General features: G+C 39.6%; 2 protein-coding genes and 1 pseudogene across 2 annotated transcripts in view; 1 reads left to right on the forward strand and 2 right to left on the reverse strand.

Moving 5' to 3' along the window:
• ELMO1 (engulfment and cell motility 1) overlaps positions 1-12,921 on the reverse strand; it is a 553,802-nt gene extending 540,881 nt beyond the window's left edge. Inside the window, exon 1 of the mRNA XM_027573071.2 lies at positions 12,804-12,921. The gene's annotated coding sequence lies outside the window, so the exon portion shown is untranslated. The remainder of the gene's footprint in view (positions 1-12,803) is intronic.
• Positions 12,922-17,744: 4,823 nt separating this feature from the next.
• ANP32D (acidic nuclear phosphoprotein 32 family member D) lies at positions 17,745-18,618 on the forward strand. The gene has a single exon (XM_035723185.1). The coding sequence runs from the start codon at positions 17,827-17,829 to the stop codon at positions 18,256-18,258; it is 432 nt and encodes a 143-aa protein (XP_035579078.1). The 5' UTR covers positions 17,745-17,826; the 3' UTR covers positions 18,259-18,618.
• A 1,154-nt stretch (positions 18,619-19,772) lies between these two features.
• LOC113910974 lies at positions 19,773-20,546 on the reverse strand (annotated as a pseudogene).
• Positions 20,547-22,441: the final 1,895 nt, after the last annotated feature.

Genomic DNA, 22,441 nt, shown 5'->3' on the forward strand with positions numbered 1-22,441 from the left:
CCTCCCGATGGGGGGAAGGCAGAACACTTATGCAAGTTATGACTGGGAGAGACTCAGGTCCCTGAGCCAGGGAGGGATAAGGCTTTTTCAATCACAAAATATTTTGTTGGTTCCACCAAATGCAGCTTCAGCTCTTCAAATATTAACTCCACTAATGAGTTAGTGCAGGTGCCACACGTGTTCTAGTAATAGGTGAACTGTCTATCTAAGGGTTCATTGATCTCAGTTTCTATGCATGTTTCAGTGGGAAACTAGATGAGGCCAAGTCAGAAACTGCTAGTTAGATGCCACATGAAAGCAGCAATGGCTCATTTTAAGTTAGATTTTCAAAAGCCCTTTTATTCTATGAACAATGAAATTCCATTAATCTTTGAGATTCCATAGTCTAAAGCTAAATGATGAAAAATCTAGCTTTATCACTGACCTAAGGCAGTATAGATTAAAAAAAAAAAACATTAAATTGTATACTTTATTTTTTAAAGTTTATTTATTATTTATTTTTAGTAATCCCTATACCCAACATGGGGCTCGAACTCATAACCCCTAGAGCAAGAGTCATGGGTTCGTCCCCTGCATCAGCCAGGTGCCCCTTAGATTTTTCTTTAAACAGCCAGAACATCTTGTTGTTTTGTGTTTGTGTTAAAAGAATTAGGGAGGATCGTGTTTCCTCCAGGTGTTATGGCATTTCTTCATTAGTAGCTGGTCAAAAATGACTAGAAAGATGCTCTCTCTCTCTTCATTGAAAGTAGTAGTCTTGCCTGACCAAAAGAACAAAGGTCAAGGGTGAGGGAAGGGCAGGAAGTCCTCACCTGATACCTGGCAGATACCTGCTTTGTTCCAGGCACAGAACTGATGCTTGTTGAATGAATACATGGTGACTTGTTCTTGAGCGTGTGCAAAATGCCTCCAGGAGACTCTGAAAAATATTTGGGCTGGGAGGTCTTTTATATGAAGCAGGGCTTCTGTGAACTGGTGGGATTTCCTCTGTGAGTCAAGTTGGAACCTTAACCTGACTCATGTTTTGCCAAAAACCTTGTGAGGCTGGGAAAGCTCAGGATGCTTCTGTGAATTAAAACGGAATGCTTCAACACTTGTTTGTTTAGTCGTAGGATCTCTTCCTTAAGCAGAAACTCCATATTTAGAACAGGTAAAAGTGGAGCTTCTCTGGAGAACCTGGAACATACCTTCCTCGACCTCTATGGAGCAGAATTTGAAAACACAGGCCTAGAGATCAATTCTGGGCTGATTATCTAAATACTGTGAACAGGTTGAAGTGTATTTAATTTTTGCCCTTACTATACCTGATACCAAAGTTAATACTTTCATCTCATTCTCAAGATCCACTGATTTCCTAATCAAATTCTTGAAGATTATTCCATCTGTTCTTGGCTTCATGTAGAAAAGAAAAACACTATCAAGCTTAAGCTCCGGAGATTGAACACTGTGACAAATGCTACCTTATAGTCTGCCATTTGACATCAACTTTGCTCTGAGCCTTCCAATTTTCAAGGCAAAGGTATGAGGGATCAAAGTTCTACTTGAGGGGAAAAAAATCTCACTTATGTTAGACCCCATCATTAAAAAGGCACATCGTGGTACATAGGCTTGAGAATGCATTAGAGGTGGACATAGGTTTCATTTGATCATTTTCTTTTCATGTTGTTCATATCATTCAATTTGTTGGTAATTTCATTGATAGAGATTCACTTTTTTTTTTAAAAGATGTTATTTATTTATTTGACAGAGAGAGACAGCGAGAGAGGGAACACAAACATGGGGAGTGGGGGAGGGAGAAGCAGGCTTCTCACTGAGCAGGGAGCCTGACTCAGGGCTCGATCCCAGGACCCTGGGATCATGACCTGAGCCAAAGGCAGACGCTTAACAACTGAGCCACCCAGGTGCCCCGATAGAGAATCACTTGACAAAAAGTTTGGGTTTCTAACAGAGTCCAAGATCATGGTGAAGGCTTCTTTATTCCTTTTTCTTCTTTTACAACAGTTTTATTGAAATATTAATTCACATACCATATGATTCACCCATTTGAAGTACGCAATTCAGTGGTTTTTAGTATAATCACAGAGTTGTGCAAACATTATCACAGTCAATTTTAGAACATTTTCCATCATTTTAAAAGGAAGCCCCAGGGTGCCTGGGTGGCTCAGTCAGCTAGGCATTTGACTCTTGATTTCAACTCAGGTGATAGGGATCTCAGGGTCATGAGATTGAGCCCTATGTTGGGCTCCTTACTCAGCGAGGAGTGTGCTTGAGGTTCTCTCTCTCCCTCTCCTTCTGCCCCTCCTCCCACCACTCTCACTCTCTCTCTCTCAAATAAATAAATCCCTAAAAAATAAAAATAAAAGGAAGCCCCATATCCTTTCAGCTCTCACCCTTTTACACCCTCCACCACCGTCAGTAGCCACTAATCCACTCTTCATCTCTAGAGGTTTGCCTATTCTAGACATTTCATATAATTGGAATCACATGATATGTGGTCTTTTGCGACCGGCTTCTTTTACTTAGCAAAATATTTTCAAGGCTCATCCATGATACAGCATGTAATCAGTGCTTTCCTTTTTATGGCTGAAAAATACTCCATTCTATGGATAACCATATTTTGTTTATCCATCCATTAGTTGATGGATGTCTGGATTGTTTCCATATTTTTTGGCTATTATAAATAATGCTGCTATTAATATTTGTATACAAGTTTCTACCTAGACACATGTTTTCATTTCTCTTAGGTATATATGTAGGAGTGAAATTGCTGGGTCAAATGCTAATTCTATGTTCAACCTTTTGAGGAATTGTTACCAGCAGTGTACGAGGGTTGCAATTTCTCCATGTCCTCACCAACACTTGTTACCTGACTTTTTGATGATTGCCATTCTAGTGAGTGTGCTGTAGTATCTCATGGTTTTGATTTGCATTTCCCTGATGACTAATGATGTTAAGCATCTTTTCATGCACTTATTGGTCATTTGTATATCTTCTTTGGAGAAATGTCTATTCAGATACTGTGCCCATTTTTTTAAAGATTTTATTTATTTATTTGACGGAGAGAGACACAGCGAGAGAGGGAACACAAGCAGGGGGAGTGGGAGAAGGAGAAGCAGGCTCCCCGCTGAGCAGGGAGCTTGATGAGGGGCTCGATCCCGGGACCCTGGGATCATGACCTGAGCCAAAGGCAGATGCTTAACGACTGAGCCACCCAGGTGCCCCGCCTTTGCCTACTTTTATTTGGGCTATTGACTTCTTATTACTGAGCTACAAGGGTCCTTATATATTCTAGATGCAAGGCTGTTATCAGATATATGATTTGCAAATGATAATGTCTTTGGAAGCACAGAAGTTTTTCATTTTGATAATGCCCAACTTATCTATTTTTTCTTATCTTGCTTATGTTTTTGATGTCATATCTAAGAATCCATTTCCCAATCCAAGGTCACAAGGATTTATTCCTATGTTTTCTTGTATGAGTTTTATAGATTTGGCTTTTACATTTAAGCCTTTGATTCATTTGCAGCTAATTTTTGTATATGATTCTTATTTCTGTTATCTCTTTCTTCTTCCACTTTTAGTGGACGTGTCCAAAGAAGAATCAAATTTAAGACAACCTAACTGAATAACATGTAGAAATATTAATAAACTGGTTATTAGTGTGTTGAAGAAGGGGAATAATGAGGCAGTGGGTCAGTTGGTTTTGTGTTTGTATGTTATATTATGTGATATACACATCTAAAGCTTCCTGGATAAAATTGTGGTCGAACAATATTCAGAATTTCATCTCCTCTTCTTCCTTGCAAATGAACGCTTCTTCCATTTTACTTATGAATATTCATACCTTGTTTCCATTCTTGCTATACAAGCTGTTTTGAACAGTGCTGCTTACATAACTCAGCTTTTGTTCCTCATTAAAAAAAAAATCTGCTTTCTCCACAGGCACGCATGCGCGTGCGCGCGCGTGCGCGCGCACACACACACACACACACACACACACACACACACAGGGTACTACCTCTTCCCAATATGCTCATGTGTTTGCTAGCACGGATGTCCCTGCAATTCACCTCTTCTCATCACTCACATTTTAAATCATATATACATCTGAAGTTTCGCAGTTATTTTTACAGGCACATTTCAGCATGGGGGCAATCTAGATGATAAGAAAAAAACCACGATGGTAAGGAAGGGCAAGATGACACACTAGAGTATTTAGTCATTCCTTTGTGTTTCAGTATAGAAATGTAAGATTCAGCCATGGAGTAAGCATAATGCATAATTATCACATTGGGATGCTAAACACAGACACTGCATTCACTCTGTGCCTAGAGTGAGATCTGGTTCATGGAAAATGCAGGTTTTGCATTTTTCCAACAAAATAAGTTAAGTGGGCGTGGAAGGAGACTGGCATTCGGATGATTATTTCAGAATCCTAATGCCTACGAGAAGCAGTGGCAACCCCGGTTGGTCTCCACAGCATTATGTCGACAGAAAATTGAGGGTTTCCCCTTCCTCTTTAGATGCCTTTTATGGCAGCCGCCCAGCAGGTACTTTTGGTCCACCACCAAGGAATTCTTTTGCACCTCCATGAAGAAAACATTGTCCGAGAGCTCAAGGAGAGCTAGGACCGGAAGACGAAAGCAATATTCGTGAAGAAACTGGAGGACAGTTGGGTATCAGATCATGTGATCCTGAATCTAAGGGCCAAAGGAGTACAGAGAGGAGGGAGGTCAGTGAGGGTGGTGGTGGGCGTGGCGGGTGTCAAGAAGCTCTCGTGGAGTGTGTAGGCTGGGATTGGGCTGTGGAGAATGAAAACAATTTTTAACATTAAAGGAGGTGGGGAAGAAAGGCCACGCCATATGCGAGGGAGGAGGGCAGAAACTGAGCCTGTTGATGGACCAGGCGCCAGACAAGGCCTTGTTATAATCTCACTTAGAATGTTTAACACTTGAAAGGAGGTGGAGTAAGTATCCCTTCCAGGAGTTTAATTACTCGCTCCTGGTCACACAGCTTCTAAGCAGTAAGGTAGTGTTTGGATCCACAGTTCTGAGTCTTCCTCAGCGACACACCCTATAGCTGGTGTGCTGTAGGCACAGAGACTGGAGCCAAACTCAGTGTTTTCTGCATCAGCTCGGGTTCCTCCCTGCTCACCTTCTCTGACCTACCAGGCAACACAGAGACAGAACCTCTGTTTCAGATTGGTGGGTTCCCAACTTGCTAATCCTTAGAATCATCTCAGGAGTTTAAAACAAACAAACAAACAAACAAACAAACAAACCTTTTCCTAGACCCCACTCCAGACCTAATGAAACCAAATATCCGGAGATAAGATGCTTACATCATTTCCAGTTGTCCTCCAGCACTTCATATATTACTGTGGAAAACTAGGTCAAATGATGAATGCCTAAGACTACTGTCAAATGATAAAAGTCTGTCAAATGAATAATTAATTAATACATTAGCAAAAATCATTGTTTTATCCACTGATTCGATGACTATGAGTTTCCTGTTGCCTTGGTTTGTTTCTTCAGTATTATACCATGGTCATTCTTTTGGGGAAATACCTGTTTCTGTGTGATGAACATGAGGACTGATGGGCTTTTCCCAGCCTGGAGTCCATCCATTTGGAATGAACCCAAAGTGCATTTGACCAGCGCTTCAAAAAGGCAGACACATATCTCCTGGCCTGGGCGAGGATCCATACACCAACTTTCCTCACAATCCTAGCTCTCTCTTCATCCTAATCTAACCCCACTGTGTTAAAAACAAGCCTTGACTATTTCTCTTTCCCCAGACTAAAACATCAATGCTTTGTACCCTCTTTACCATTGTCCTATGGACTAGAAAGGTGGTTGATAGACCCTTGCTGATTCTCCCAAACTGACCCAAATCAACTCTGGTCACTGAGTCTTGTAGTAGGGTGGAAGACAGGACATTGGCAAGGAAGCTTACTTGGTCTTTATTAATTCCATTGGTAATCTGATATAATGTCAAGTTGTAGAAGTGTTTGGGGTTAGATTGTGTTCTTCAGGTTGATTTAAACATTGCTTGATTTGGTTGCAAATTGAAGTGCTTGATGAAGTGGTTCTGTGATTTTTCCATCACTTTCTTTCTGTATCCATCCACTTTAGCATGCTACCAAGGCTTCTGCACTGAATCGTCCAGATCTCATACAGACAAGTGATTGGTAATATGTGACAATGTGATTAGAAATACTGGAGTTCTCCAAGTTGAAGAGTGCTTCAGTCATAGACATAATTATTAGTGTAATAAAAACAGGAAAATTCTAAATGAGATTCACCTCCCTTTAGTATCCAATGGATCTCAGATGATATTTCAGCTTTGGTTCATTTTCCTTTCTGCATTTATTATTCCATTATTATAAAATGTCACATTGCCTATAAAATATTTTGCCTTGCTGTCAAGTTTTATTTGGCTCAGCTTTTAAGTCAGGAGCATTTGTGGCTGAAGGCTCTTGTCTGTGCCAAAGGAATTTTCCAAGCTACAATGTTTGTTAGTTTTGTAAATACACACATTGTTTCTAAGGTAGTTTGGGAACAACATTGGCTTAAAAAAACTACATACTAAGGCAAAAGACACATTCACAATGTGACTCAGGTCTGATGGGAACATTCTTTATCGTATAAACTGAACTTTTAAAAATTGCTTTTAGAATTGATTTAGGTGTAAGAAAAAAAGGCAAATAATCTATGTCATTCATGGGACAGTAGTCACTGGAGAGAATAGCAAACTGTTTGAAGCAAAAAGAAAAGCGTTCCTTAAAAGCTTTAACACGCATGAGATGATTCAGGTTTGCCACATTATCCTGGTCTGCTCCACTTTCCCACCCACCATTTCAATTTCAGTGACCTTTTTCTGATCATCAGGCTTTCAAAACTGTCATCCAAATTTCCAGCTGCTTCTCCAGCATGTAAAACACCAGCCAACCTGGTAAAAGCTCCAACTGTTGCCCTTTCCTCCTACTGCTTCTTCCTAAATAGAAACTCTTCATTAAATTAATTCTCTCCATCTAGTTTGATGGGCAGCAGTCTGTTACCAGCAGCATATCCTTTCCCTTAGTCTTTGAAAGGTGAACGAATCAAAGTACTGACTGTATTGAGATGAGAAACAATTTTTTAAAAAGATTTTATTTATTTGAGAGAGAGGGAGAGAGAGAGAGAGAGTGCACAAGTGCTGGGGAAGGGGCAGAGAGAGAGGGAGAAGAAGACTCCCCACTGAGTAGGGAGCCCAAGGCGGGGCCCAATCCCAGGACCCTGGGATCATAACCTGAGCCAAAGGCAGATGCTTAACCGACTGAGCCACCCGGGCGTCCCAGAGAAACAGTTTTTGTAAAAAATAAATCCAATAGGAACTCTGGTTAATTGATGCATTCAGTATGTTTTAGCTCATGCTCATTAGATTTGTATGACCAGACACACTTAGTGTTCTATCTACAATCTACCAGATTGCTTTCACCATAAAATAAGCCTTCTTTATGGCTGATGTTTGCAGTGCATCCCTTCTAGACATAAGAAGAGACATGAATTATTTTTTAAGAAAGCCAATGATTCTCATATAAATCCAGTTTTCAAGTGTTTTGTCAATAGACAAGTCCCTGTCACCTACAGCGACACCAGCACTTCTGATAAGAGTGTAACAAGTTAATATATTTTACTTATTTTCAGGGAAGGGGCTTTACTTTGATGAGGTTTTGTCTTTGCTAAATACATTGTGGATGGAAGTCCTACCTTTATCACAGCTCTAAACATGCCGCTTAAACCACCCTTCAGAATGTGTCACAGTGGTCACTGTCAGCTTTCAGCAAAGACAACAGATGAGCACCAATGGTTTATGGTGAGTGCCACAGTGATCTGTATGCGCTTGTGGATTATCTCCATTTCCGACTCCCTTGCTGTCAATCGGCTTGCATTAAAGGTTGTCCATTATGAATGAATAACTATGTTTTACGTCACATGCAATGTTACTGTATGAATGAAGGTTAACATAAAGGAAAGAACCAATGGAGAAGGAAAATGCCAAATTAAGTATACTAGAAAGACTACATTTTTTGTTAATTTCCTATAAAACTGAGGCCTTCTGATGCAGCATCAGTCAACTTCTCACTGAAAAGTGAGTATGTGGGCTTGTCATAACCAATGCCCAAGAGTGAGAATAGATAGCAGAAGGAAAATGGGAAGAAGTGTGGTTGCAGCTGTAGGAAAGGAAAGAAGCTGAGAAGACTTTAACGTCACACAAAAAATAATAAATCACATGCAAAATAATGGGTCCATTGTGATTGCTCTGTGAGCTTGCTCTTGCACTTACATCATCTCTCAATACATGAGACCTCTAGACCAAGAAGGGAAGGTGAAGGAGAGGGGAAAGTAAATTTTCCAGGTGATTCCAGCCAGGAGAAAATGCAGTAAATTTACAGTTGAGTTCAAAAGCCAAGAGGCAGCAGACATCCCTGATTCAGCCACATAGACAGTCCTTTTGTGGCAATTTGCAAAGGTGGGTTTTTGTACTGGGTCCAATCGTCTTGATAAATAGTGCAGCTGATAAAAACCTCCTGGCAAGGAACTTGCAGTAATTGAATAGATCCCCAGGCTGGCTGCCATCCGGGAATATAGTCCCAGACTCCCGCTTGGCAGGGCCACTGGGCTGTTCACCCCGGTCAGGAGTACCTCCCTGCTCTCAGAGCTAGAGGCTGCATTCTCACTTTAAAAGAGTCTCATTTCCCCCATTTTACAAGAACAATGGTTTTCAGCTTTCAGTGTGCCTGGGAATCCACTGAGCTTGGCTCACTTCAATTCTCCCGTGCACAGAATAGACTGTGATTTAATGTGGATTTTCATTTCTGCCTCAACAGAATGGATTTCCTGCATGAATCACCTTTATTGTGGTTTTATCCTAGGCCACTTAGCCAAGTTATAAATGATCTTTAGAGGCATGAGATAAATCTTCTGCCCCTTTGATTCACCAATTCTATGAACCAAAAAAAGCTTAGGCTTATTTAGCAATCTATTTCCAGGGACGCCAATAGGGCTTTTGGTAGGTTGACGGCAGAAGATGAATGGGCAGTTTCGGGGCAGTCTATGAAATGGCTCGTGCAAGAGTTCCTTGTATTCCCTGACCTATCATTTGTCTTCCCAAATTCTGTTAGCAGATCTTCTTCCACCTCCGAATTCATGCTGTGTGCAGGGCTCTATCTTTTCAAAGTTGCAACCTTGTTCCAGATACCACCTTGAACAGGTTCTTCTGAATACCAACTGGGACAAAGCTCCTTCTTTGGCAGTGTTTCTGGGCAGGATGGGTCAAAGTGAGTTCCACAAACTTCCAGGATCAGCCTCATTAGCTAGGGGAAGTTATCAGGGTTCTTTATCTCCCTCCTATCCTTCTACACAAACAAACAAACAAACAAACAAACAAAAACAAAAAGCAGGGATTGTATTTCAAGCAGGTGCCTTGAGAACAAATCTTTACTTTTTTTCTTCTACCCTCCACCAATCCTTCAAATCAATGTCTTATTTTGGGAACTGTTCCTAGTTGCTCAAGGCAGCTCACAAAGAGTAGATGTCCTGGGTGACCATGTGAGCAGTCCTCCTGATGACAGGGGCCCTGTAAGCTCTTGGAGCTCTGCTCAGGACTGGCCTTGCTCGCCTGCACAAGACTGCTCTGCTTTTCTCTCTCTTGCACGTTCCTTTCCCAGAACCCAGCCTTCCTGTGATCTGTCCTTGTCAGGGTTTGGCACTGATATGTACAAGTAAGTATCCAGAAGTAGCAGCCAGGCCAAGTAGCATAACTGACTCCTCCCAACTCACTGAAGACCTGTGTCTGGGACTCATCCTGTCACCTGCTGAGTTTGTCTTTTTGCAGGGGGACTAGTGCCACTAGAGGCAGTTGAGAGTCTTCCTCACTAGGCTGACTTTCATTTCTAATGAGGCTTTTCAGAAAACAGCCTGGTCCTCAGCTAGATACCAGGACAAGGGCATGTGGCTGACCCTCTGATGCAGGCTTATGGATGTGCTCTGTTGGTCCTCGTATGATAACGAATTGTGCCCATTTCACACATCAGTGCTTCTTTCAAATTGACGACCAAGACCCCAAGGGGAACCTTAATTGGATGCAAGTTACCAGCTGCAAAACTCAGAAGTTCATTTTCCTAGCAAGATGGAAATGTGGTAATATTTAAAACTTTTTTATTTTGAAAGTATAGATACATGAGGAGCTGCAAAAATAGTACAGAGAGGTCCCATGTTCCCACTACTCAGCTTTCACCAATGATACCATCTTACATAATAGAGCACAATCAGGAAATTGGCAATATTTTCATGGCAAGGGAGAATAAGCATCAAAAAGCCTCAAATGTGCACTTAGTATTTAGAGTTTTGGTCCAAATTTACTTATTTACTTAAAGAATGGCTATAAATTAGTCACACAGGGACATTCCATGCGTCCCAAAAAAGAAGAATCCTATTAAAAGCCATTCCAGGCTACTTTGATCTCTGTTCCTACACAGAAAAGATTCTATGTAAGAGGTGGTGCATTATTCAGAAAGAAGGGCTTTCAAAAATGAGGGACCTTCAAACAATCTTAGTCACCTTTAGAAATAGGTGTTCTTGGCTAATTGGGTCACTTCTGGCATCTTTTTTATAGAATCCAATTCCCCAGATATCTTGAACATTATGTTGGCTGAATGAAGCTTAGGAAGAATGGAAAAGCCAGCCTTTTTAATATTCATGTACCTAGGATGGGTTGGCAAAATGTGGTCCACATTTATTTATTACATAGGAGATAAGAGCTCAGCTCCTGAACTCAGGTCAGGTTTAAGTCCCAGGTTTAGTTCCTTTTATCAGAAGGTTGACTTTGAACAAGTTACTTGACTGTTACAAGCCTCAGTTTCCTTAAGTATAAAATGAGGATGACATAGTACCCGAGAAATCCATGCCAATTGATTGGACACTCTCAGGCATATAGTAGGTGATCAATAAATTTTAGCTGTTGTTCTGAATAATCATTTCTGATTAAGGCACTCTGGGAAATAATTTTTATTGCATTCAGTTTCTTTAAAGCTGGTCCAGATAACTTGTGAAATATCTTCTAGTCTTATGGTATGAAAAGTAGCTGGAGGGGATTTACTGCTCCTCATATTTGGAAAACCACTTGGATTTCCATTGCAGTTATTACTTTCAAATAGTAACTGCTCAATATCCCATCAAGCATTATAAATCATTATATAACTTCCAGATTATTAACTGTTTGTTGAGAAAGTATGTGCATAATAAAATAGTCTAAAATTGGAGCAAAACGCAGTCATAGGGTTTTCAGGTCTAACATTAGTATAACCTAGGTACATAAAACTAATATAAAGTTAATGCATCTAGATCCATGGTTATGAAGACATCAATGTCTTCAAAAATGTAACAGATATCATGGAAGTGCTTGTAACAATTAGTCAAACATTAAGGAACATTAATTGTTTTTGAAAAAAATTTATTTGTTGTGGAAAGTAGATCTGTTACCATGGTTGCCTATGTCTTGTTTATAATTGTAGGGTTTTTTTCCTGGCAGTTAAAGTAGTTTAGGAACCAACAGCAAATCCGCCCTTTCAACATCAGAGCTACTTTAGTTGAGAGTTAATTAATAAATCACTGAAAATTGCATGTAAATATTAATTTTAGGCTTCAGATTTTACACTGTATCCCCAAAATATGTTTATGCTTATTTTTAAACAGAATCTTATACTCCCATTTATGTTGGCATAAATTAGTAGAATGAAAATAATCTCAAAGTTTTTATGTGAAGAACTATCCGCAAATAGTGCTGGGAAAATGAAAGGAGTCTTAATTGTGGCATTATGAGGTTTTGTTGACAGATAATGTGATGCTTTGTAAACAAAGACTGCTCCACAGTGATTTAGCACAAAAGGCAGATATCTGTGATTGGAAATATGTCCTTTTAGGGCTTATGTTTCAAAAATTGACGCTTCATGAGTAACTCTAGTGTTCTGGCTCCTTAGACTTACAGTCAGCCCAGTTCCCAAGAAAAGGGAACTTGTGTTAGTGACACCAAAGCAGAAGGCCCAGGACCAAAACCCAATCCTCTGTATTAAATCATTATCACTAGCAATGTGTATCTATGCTTTCTTTGTTTTTCTCTTCTAGGGAGAGGGAGCAGACAAAGTTGCTGCCTTCAAATTTCTGTGAATTTTGTTTTTAGAGTACTGGAAATATTAGAAAATACTTGTTTCCACTCAGATTCTAACGGTGCAATCTCAGACAAATAGAAGAAACCTGTGGCTACCAGCAAGCCTTTCTAGGTAAACAGACTGGTTGATCCACATAGGGAAAAGATAGAGTTTTTAAAGAAAATTTAAGTTAATATCTGATATCTGGATATGGAACTACTTTCCGAGCATAAAATTAGCGATGGAAGGAATTACAAAGAGAAATAATATATTTGACTTCTTAAAAACAAAGAACTTTCACAAGTTCAAATATCATAAATACAATTACATACCAAACAGGAGCAATATTTAGCCACCAACAGGCACAGAAAAATCAGAATATTTTTAATATTTAATAAGTTTATATTTTTTTAGAAAAAGGGAGAAGAGTCACTAAGTAGCAAATGATAAAAAGAGACAATTCACACTGGAAGAAATATAACTAGCTAGTAACTATAATAAGAAAGCACATAAAGTTGCTAATATTAAAATAATGAAACTTAGAAACAACAACAAGATACTATCTTTTCTTTCACGAAATTAGCAAAGAATTAAAATACTGGATATATAGCATTACCTTTCAATGCTGGTAAAGATTCCTTCAGTATAGTGAGGGCCAGGGCTCTGAAGTTGGATCATCTGGATCCCAAATCTGGTTGTATGATATTGGAAAAGTTATGTAGCGTCTTTGTGCCTCAGTCTCTCATCTGTAAACAGGTATAAAATAATACCTACTTCATATTGCTATGTTTACAGTTACATGAGATAACACACACAAAACATTTAGCACAGTGCCTGGCACACTAGACAAAAAAAAAAAAAAGAGAGAGAGATAGTTGCTATGAGCTACTATTACAGTCCTATTCACTGCTGGTAGAAGTTTAATCCACAAATTGTAATAAAACCAGAAGGCAATATGGCAATACTTAATCAAAAGCCTTAAAAATAGTCAAGTCTATTTTTAGGAAACCATTCCAAGAAAGGAATCTGTTGTGCTCAAACATTATGTGCACATGATATGCACAAACACTATCTTTAGATGGTCATAAAGATAAAATATTCCAAATGATCTAAATGTTCAACAATAGAGAAATGAATCTAACTTGATTACACGGCATCTCTCTATGATGGAACCCAACATGACTATTAAAATTATGCTTTTTGAAGAGGTTTTAATGACTGGCATATGCTTATGAAAGAACATGAAAGAAGCAGAAACAAAATTATACTTATAACACCTCAATTATGTGAACACAGATACAAATGAAAGACAAAACTACAGAAAAATATGAAGGAAACAACTATGTCAGTGGCTGTTGTTCCTGGGCAGTGAGATTATGGGTATTTTTAAAAATATACCTTTCCGTGTTTACTTTTTCTACAATGAAGTTGAAACCTGAACTCAGAAAAGATTTGAGATGGCATAGTGGGACATGTCGTTTGCTCCTCATAAAATTCAAGTATGTTTTCAAAGCTCTATGAGGAGAAACAAGAGGAAATAAATCTGTAAAAGACACAAACATAAACACATTTGTGTTTTGACCTGATTTATCCTTGTATGGGCTAAACTTAATCTCCACCCACAGGCAAGTTTCTTTCTGTAACTACCATCAATCAGTCGATCAACAGTGTTGCAGGCCTACTGCATGCAAGGCCCTGGGCCACTCAGGGAAGACCATGTTGAGCAAAGCAGAACCTGTCTTCACCTTCATTGAGCTCACAGTCAGGGGAGTATTTAGCAATTCCAGATAAAATCTCAACAACAACAACAAAACTCAGGCTCTCATGTATTTAGAGATTTGTAATTTTGCCGGGGTTGTTCTTTAATTAAAAAATATATAATGTGCTATTTTTTATGTCCATTATAAGGAATGTTTTTTAAAACCAAAAAGAAAAAGCAGGATGTCTCAAGTGTCTGAGATGCTGGCCGGCCTGGTAGAAGAGGCTGCAGGCACAGTTAACTTGGGTCACAGGGAGGGAGCTGGTGTGTGGTGACACAATGTTGCCACCTGTGCTCCAGGTCACAGAGAATGCCATTGTTTGTTCCTGGAAACTATTGCTTTTGTTCAGCAGCTCCCCCACCCTGCCCCAGAGAGAGCGGACAGTCACAGTGCTGGCATACTGCTCCTTTGTAAAGCACCCTTATTCCTTCTCCTGTCAGCATTTCTACCCTTTAGTGACCTTGATAAAGATACCTCAGCAAGCAATGAGAATGACTCACAAAAAGCAGATTCATATGAAATTGTTTCCCAATTTGGAAGAATGAGCTCCTTTTTCTGCCCTGTATTAAATAGACATTCACGTATCTGCGTTTATATTTGTGTATATGCATGTACACATATATGCACATAGAATAATGCAGATATGCTTGTTTAGAAATGAAAACCCTGAAACACATGTAGACATTTTTGTTAAAAAAATACACTACGCTATTAGTACATGAAAAATAAAACAAGAAGATTTATATAACTTGAGGGGGCCACAAAGATTTTCTAAAAATGTTATGATTATAACCACAAGTAAAAATAGACTAGAAAGACTTGCTTGAAATAGTAGTTCAACTACCCACGATTCAACCACCTGCAGCTTCACCTTTTGGGACAACAATCAAGAACAAGAAAATAATTTAAAAGTATAACCAGAGTAGACACTGCTAAGTATCTGCTGCTTTACTAATGCAGCCTCCCCTCACCCCCCTGGGCCTCTACTCTTCCTCACTCTATACACATTTCTAACAAATTAATGTGGCTATCAGCCTTCCAAGACCTCTGCAGATTAGACAAAAAAGGATTCCTCTTGGGGTGCCTGGGTAGAGCAGTCTGGGTAGAGCATTCAACTCTCGATTTCAGCCCAGGTCATGATTTCAGGGTCATGAGATTGAGCCCTGTTTCGGGCTCTGCATTCAGCACAAAGTGCCTGAGACTCTCTCTCTCCCTCCCTCTCTCTCTTAAATAAATAAATAAATAAATACATACATAAATAAATAAATAAATAAATAAGTCCTTCTTACTGCTTTTGTGTATTGATGGCAATATGAAATAACAACTGAAAGTAAGGGGAGAAAAATAAGAAAACCATAAAATGTAGGTGCAAAAATTCAAGGAACAAAGTTACCTGGTTTCATGTACTGTAGGAGAATAGTCCTCAGTGAGCCCTGAAGAAATGGCTACTCACAAACACTGTACAGAACACATTTTCACACAGATTGTGCTAAGTGGTTTTCTTTTTCATCTGTTTAAGTAAACTCTATGCCCAACATGGGGCTCAAACTCACGATCTCAAGACCAAGAGTTGCATGCCCTACCAACCGAGCCAGATGGGCACCCCATGGATTGTGGTAAGTCTTAAAGAAATGGTTAAATTTTATTCAGTATATTCAATTTGAGTTAGGGTGGTGGGAAATTTTTCTTAGTATATTGTCCATTTACAAATATCTTAAAACAAGTGAGTTTAAAGGAGCAAGATTTTGACTCTACAAAAAAAACTCATTTAAAATAGAAACAGAGGGTGCCTGGGGGGCTCAGTCATCAAGCGTCTGCCTTTGGCTCAGGTCATGATCCCAAGGTCTTGGGATCGAGCCCCGCATCGGACTCCCTGCTTCTCCTTCTCCCACTCCCCCTGCTTGTGTTCCCTCTCTTGCGGTCTCTGTCAATAAATAAATAAAATCTTAAAAATAAAATAAAATAAAATAGGGGCGCTTGGGTGGCTCAGTTGGTTAAGCGACTGCCTTCGGCTCAGGTCATGATCCTGGAGTTCCGGGATCGAGTCCCACATCGGGCTTCCTGCTCAGCAGGGAGTCTGCTTCTCCCTCCGACCCTCTTTCCCTCTCGTGCTTTCTATCTCTCATTCTCTCTCTCTCTCTCAAATAAATAAATAAAATCTTAAAAAGAAATAAAATAAAATAAAAAACAGAGGACTCATTTCAGGAGGTTTTGGAGAGCACACACACACGCACACACATCCATACAATAATTAGCTGCGCTTCAAGAAAATGCTTTCCTTTGTGACTAAAACTAGAAAAAAAAACTGCTTTGGTTTAAGAAAAAAAGGTTTTTGAAAATATCCACAGGGAACAAGCAATACATTTCTTTAAACTCCAGATATCAACATAATTACTTCAAAAGGCAGATCAGTATGGTTTGACTTTTGAATATCTAATGTAACTACCACGCATTCCTCCCAGAAGAGATTCCTTTTCATTGCATTCCATAAAGTACATTTTCCCCATTCTACGAAGCTCAAACTGCTTCCCAAATATTCTATTACACACAGGGTTGAATCTGCCACTCTGATTTCTCTTGCAGTGATAGTAACTTAGCAAAAATTCACCTGGAGATTTTACAGTGAAATCTATAATCCATGATCTTCAAGATACAGCCATAGGAAGCTGAAAAAAAGTTTCTGAACATCAAAAACCTGTCAACTGGGGTTTCTTAACTACTAGACAGATTGAGAGCAACCTAAATCCAGTTCTCAGAGTTTTGCATAAAAATCAACTCCAGTACATGTTAGGAAAACAGACTCGGGTTCCTACTTTATCCTCCCCATTCTGCTGCAGTAATTCTTAAGTGTGGCAGGGTGGCCTAGGAATGTGCATTTTAACTGCCACCCCTGGTGGTGGGTGACTTACTCTTTGAGAAGTCCTGTTATTTCCAGAGCTATTTGAACAGGCTTTTCCATTCCTCACTTACTGTTTCTCAGTCTGTTTTTTTAAATCAAATACATTGGAATTTTAATATAAGATACTTACCTGTTTTCAAGCTTAAAATTGTCCTCTCCTTTAGTTTTGACCTTGTTAAATCAAATGTATTCATCCATTTGATAGCTCTTTTTGGTCTTGACCACACCACCTAGTGTGAAGAGAGGTAATTGCAGGCTCTTTTGAAAACACAAAATGATTTGAATGCTTCTATGAATCTAGGTAGAGATTTAGCAACCAGACTTTTTCATCCAACATTTCAATGAGATATGCACTGCCTATAATTTCTCTAAGGCCTCATTAAATCTTAAGCATTTAGTAACTATATATGATGTCAAATATCTAAAATTATTTATTATTGTTAGAACAAATATTTTGTTCAGAGTCGAAATTCCTTAAGTATTTAGACTGGCATTTCATCATTTTGCATATGATACATGTATGTTTTATGGGACATTGGGCACCTCTGAATAGTGTGTACTTTCAACACATGTACAATTTTGTGTATAATGTAGTTATGCCTATTTCAGATTTAGGCCAGGGCATTAGTTAACCTTCTGAATTATTACCAAAGTTGATATTTGAATCTTTGCATTTGATATAGGATGTTGGTCAAAAAATATTATTTGCTTTGCACTTGGCCAGCATTATAATTCCCAGCTCTCACGTTTTTCCTTCTCCTTAGTGACAATTTGTTGAGTAACGTGGCACATTCTGGTTTTAAAAACAGGCTGCCTTTATAAGGGATACAGGAAAATTACTGCTTTAAAAAGCTTAGTTGACGGAGAACCGAGCGGAGCTGGTTGAGCCTTTAAAGTCCTAAAACGCGCGGCCGTGGGTTCGCGGTTTATTGATTGAATTCCGCCGGCGCGGGAGCCTCTGCAGAGAGAGTGCGCGAGAGATGGACACGGACAAACGGATTCCTTTAGAGCTGCGGAACAGGACGCCCTCTGATGTGAAAGAGCTTGTCCTGGACAACTGCCGGTCCATCGAAGGCAAAATCGAAGGCCTCACAGATGAATTTGAGGAACTGGAGTTCTTAAGTACAATCAATGTAGGCCTCACCTCAGTCGCAAACTTACCAAAGTTACACAAACTTAAGAAGCTTGAACTAAGCGATAACAGAATCTCAGGGGGCCTGGAAGTATTGGCAGAAAAGTGTCCGAACCTCACGCATCTAAATTTAAGTGGCAACAAAATTAAAGACCTCAGCACAATAGAGCCACTGAAGAAGTTAGAAAACCTCAAGAGCTTAGACCTTTTCAACTGTGAGGTAACCAACCTGAACGACTACCGAGAAAACGTGCTCAAGCTCCTCCCGCAGCTCACGTAGCTGGACGGCTACGACCCGGACGCCAAGGAGGCGCCCGACTCGGACGCCGAGGGCTACGTGGACGGCCTGGACGACGACGACGACGACGAGGAAGAGCCCGGTGCAGATGCTCAGGTAGAGGAAGAGGAGGAAGAGGAGGAAGGAGAAGAGGAGGATGTGAGTGGAGAAGAGGAGGAAGATGAAGAGGGTTATAACGACGGGGAAGTGGACGATGAGGAAGATGAAGAAGACGGTGGCGAGGAAGAAAGGGGTCAGAAGCGAACACGAGAACCTGAGGATGAGGGAGAAGACGATGACTAAGTGGAATAACCGATTTTGAAAAATTCCTATTGTGATTTGACTGTTTTTACCCAAACCCCCCCCGAAATCCTGGCCCCCGAAACTTATTTTTTTCTGATTGTAACGTTGCTGTGGGAACGAGAGGGGAAAAGTGTCCTGGGGGTTGTGGGGGGAGGGAGGGCGGGAGGGAGCGGAATAAAGTACTATTTTTACTGCCAAAAAATAAAAATAAAAAAATAAAAAATAAATAAAAATAAAAAGCTTAGTTGACAAGTGACACAGGCAGAAAACTTAATTTTGTGCTGAATATGAAGCCACAAACATAAATGGATAGTATAGCATTTCCTGTGCTAAGATTTCATGAATAAAATAGGAGAAGCTAAGTTCTGTCCTTGTTCCACCCAAAATTGTAAATCAGGAGTACATCTTGGCACATACTCCCCCAAACTATGCCTCAATTTAAAAAAATTACCTAAAGGGGAAAATATGATAAATATACTATAAACAAATATATATCATACACATGATATTAGAAGTAAATATGATATTATAAAGAAATAAGAACCCCCACTCCCTTCTTCCCTCCTATTTGTAAGGTATAATGATCTTTCAAGTTGTCTCAATTAACTGCTGTCCAGAGCCTGACTCTTGTCACAGACTGGTGGTTTTTAAAACAGTTAGCAATCCATTTACACATGCCCCCAAAGGGGAAAACATTATTCACCGAATTAAAAGGACTGCCTGTGAAAGCAGAGTGGAATCCTTAGTATTGGAAAGGGTGAGGTGAACAGTCACCCAACAGAATATATTTGGAATGTGTCTATTGCTTCTGGCTGTGCTACAGTAAGAGTTTAACCCAATAGCCCACTCCAACAAAAACCGTCTCCGTGCCAGGACATCTGGGTCTGTCCTGACTGCCACCTTAACAGAAGCACTGGTTGCAATAAGTCACTCAGCATTTTTCAAAATGTGTGTCCACAGAACTCTACTTACTCTGAAGGTTTATGAGTGTACTTGACAAAATGGCATCACAGTCAAATAACTCTTAGAACCATCGTATTCAACAATGTCAGCAATGTTCTTGGTGTAGGATATTTCAGAATATTTAAATTCATTTATCCTTTTTTCATGGAATAGCTCATGAAACAAGTTTTTCTAGGAACTTGCTTTAGGGAATGTTGGCTTCATAGGCTATTTTTTTTTCCATGAGAGTAGTCGTTTATTAACTGACCAGATTACAAAAATAATCACGGCAGATACCTTAGTTCATCCTTCTAATAAGCCTATTGATCTGGTCTTCTCTGTTACCAGCATCTCCACCTTCTACAAAATGGGTGGTCTTTTTCTTCATTCCCCCTCGTGGAGAAGATAATTTGAAGGGCCATAAAAAATTGTTTGCTTCTTTGAAACGTTTTCCAACAGTATAGATCTCGTGAATCAGATCCTCCATGCAGATGATGCCATATTTACCAAGAGATCAGGCAATCAATGTGTTATCTGTCAGGGCAATTTGCTTCTTGTTGATTTTGCCATAACCACGCTTGTAGATCAATTCATTCACCGACTTCAGATTTGGGTACCCCCATGCTATATAAGGTTCCACAATCCTTAGCATGTTAACTGAAGCCTTGTTGAGCTTAACAAAGGTGCTACTGAAGATCTGGTGAAGGCGAAGAAGCTGCAACACCTTTCGAACCTTTGGGCTCACACCATTGATACTTCTGATCCTGATGACAAATGCCAATTTGGGTTCCGCAGGTACGTAGAAGTTGCCAGCTTCTCTTGCCATCCTTGCCATTTGAATCTCAATTCTGTACATCTGCCTATATTCCTTGTGGTAATGCTTAGCTTTTTCATAGATAAGCTTCCTTCTTGCCTCTCAAAGCATCTTCTGAGCAAACTTCTTCCTCAGACCGCTTGATCTTCAACTCTGCGAAATTCCTTCACTTCTTCTTAAGGGTTTCTGGCACAGCAGGAACCTTCTTTTTCTTCTCTTCTGCACCCTCCATGGTTCCAGCTGGAAAAAGAGGAAGTCTGGCTTCAGAGGTTATTTTAACTCAGAAGTATTTTACACACATACACATATATGTTGTGCTTGCGTATAATAAACACAAATTTGGAAAAACTGGACCACTGTTCTTTGTGCTCTGTAATTTACTGCATAGTTTACTGTTAATGTGGGAATAGTGTTTAAAAACATATTTTAAACTAGTCACCGTAAAACAGAAATCATTATTTCATGGTGAAATCTAGAGTTGAGAATTGCTACACAGAACATGGGCTCTGTCCACAAGACCTCAGCCAGGCAGGAGCAGAAGCAGACATGGAAGAGACAGTTTCAGTATAATGCAGAGAAGATGTGGTTGAGCTACTGCTACAGAATGATCTGGGAAACCATGGAAATGGAAATTGTTCGTTTGTTGGACATATTTCATTTGATGGACAATAGGTCTTGGAGGAGACAATGCTTGAGGGGAACACTGAAGCATAAATAGGGTTAAGGAATTCAAAGAATTGGAATGAGGTGGGGCATGTGCTCTATGCAAAGGACAGTCCCAGGCATAGAAGAGCCTGTCCAATAAAAGGTAGGAGGTTCTGTTTATTAGGAAAGATAATGGGAAGATGAATCCGCAGGTAGGAAGGGGCCAGGTCATGCAAGGAGTTTGGACACAGTGGTTCTCAAACATCTTGGCACATCAGAACCAACCAGAAGTTGTCATCTGGTAGGGCCAGGTTAGATGGGGGAATCTGTAATTCTGATAAGCTCTTCAGATGACTTGATGTGGCCAGTCAGCATGAAGGCCTTTGGGAACAATTGCTATAGGATCATTGAAGGGTTTTAAACGAGTGACTGAGTGGGTCATAGTGCATGTGAAACAGAAAACCTCATTAGTTAAAAAAAATATGTGAAAACTAATACATGCTTATTACAGAAAGAAAATGCACAAACAAAATAAAAGAAGACGTGATCCTATCATTTATCCTTCAAATCTACTTCTGACAGGTAACCAGTCTTAATTGTTTGATGCAAACAATTGTATATATAGTCTTACACACACATAAATGGGATCAGATCAAAATAATAATAGGTAACAACATGTGCCTATAGCACTGTTCTAATAATACCACATATATTAATTCCCTAAATTTTCACAACTCAAGGTGATAAGGATTATTATTATGCCAATTGACAGATGAGGAAATGGGGGCATAGAGAGGTCCTAAAGTGACAAAACTAGCAAATGGTGGATCCAGGATTCAAACTCCAATTGTCTGGCTCCATTATCCTCCTCTTTCATATTATTATGCAGTTAATTTCTTTACTTAAAAATAGACTTTGGATCTTCAAAAAGTTAAACATAGAATTTCATATAACCTAGCAATCCCCCTTCTATATATACCTCCAAAGAATTGAGAACATGGACTCAAACAAACGCATGTACACACATGTTCATAGCAGTTCTAGTCACAATAGCCAAAAAGTGGAAATAATCCAAGCCCAAGACCTGATGAATGAGTAAACAAAATGTGGTTTGTTCATATGATAGAAATTATTCAGACATACAAAGGAATAAAGTATTGAACGAACCTTGAAAAAGATGACATTAAATGAAGAAGCCAGACACAAAAGGCCACATATTGTATGATTCCACTTATGTGAAAGATCCAGAATAGGCTAAGAGGGACAGAAGGCAGCTTAGTGACTGCTAGGCCCTGGAAGAAAGGGGAGTGAGGGATGATTGCTTAATGGGTATGAGGTTTCCTTCTGGGATGATGAGAATGTTTTGGACCTCGATAGTGGGGATGATCACAGAGTGATCAGAGTGAATGTGCTTAATGTCACTGAATTATGCACTTCAGAAACTGTTAAAGTGGTGAATTTTATGTTATGTTTGTTTTATAG

The sequence above is a fragment of the Zalophus californianus genome, chromosome 12, assembly GCF_009762305.2.
Source record: "Zalophus californianus isolate mZalCal1 chromosome 12, mZalCal1.pri.v2, whole genome shotgun sequence".
In the NCBI taxonomy this organism is placed as follows: domain Eukaryota; kingdom Metazoa; phylum Chordata; class Mammalia; order Carnivora; family Otariidae; genus Zalophus; species Zalophus californianus.

Coding starts and splice junctions, on each gene's coding strand:
- ANP32D (XM_035723185.1), top strand. CDS start 17,827: ATGGACACGGACAAACGGATTCCTTTAGAGCTGCGGAACAGGACGCCC.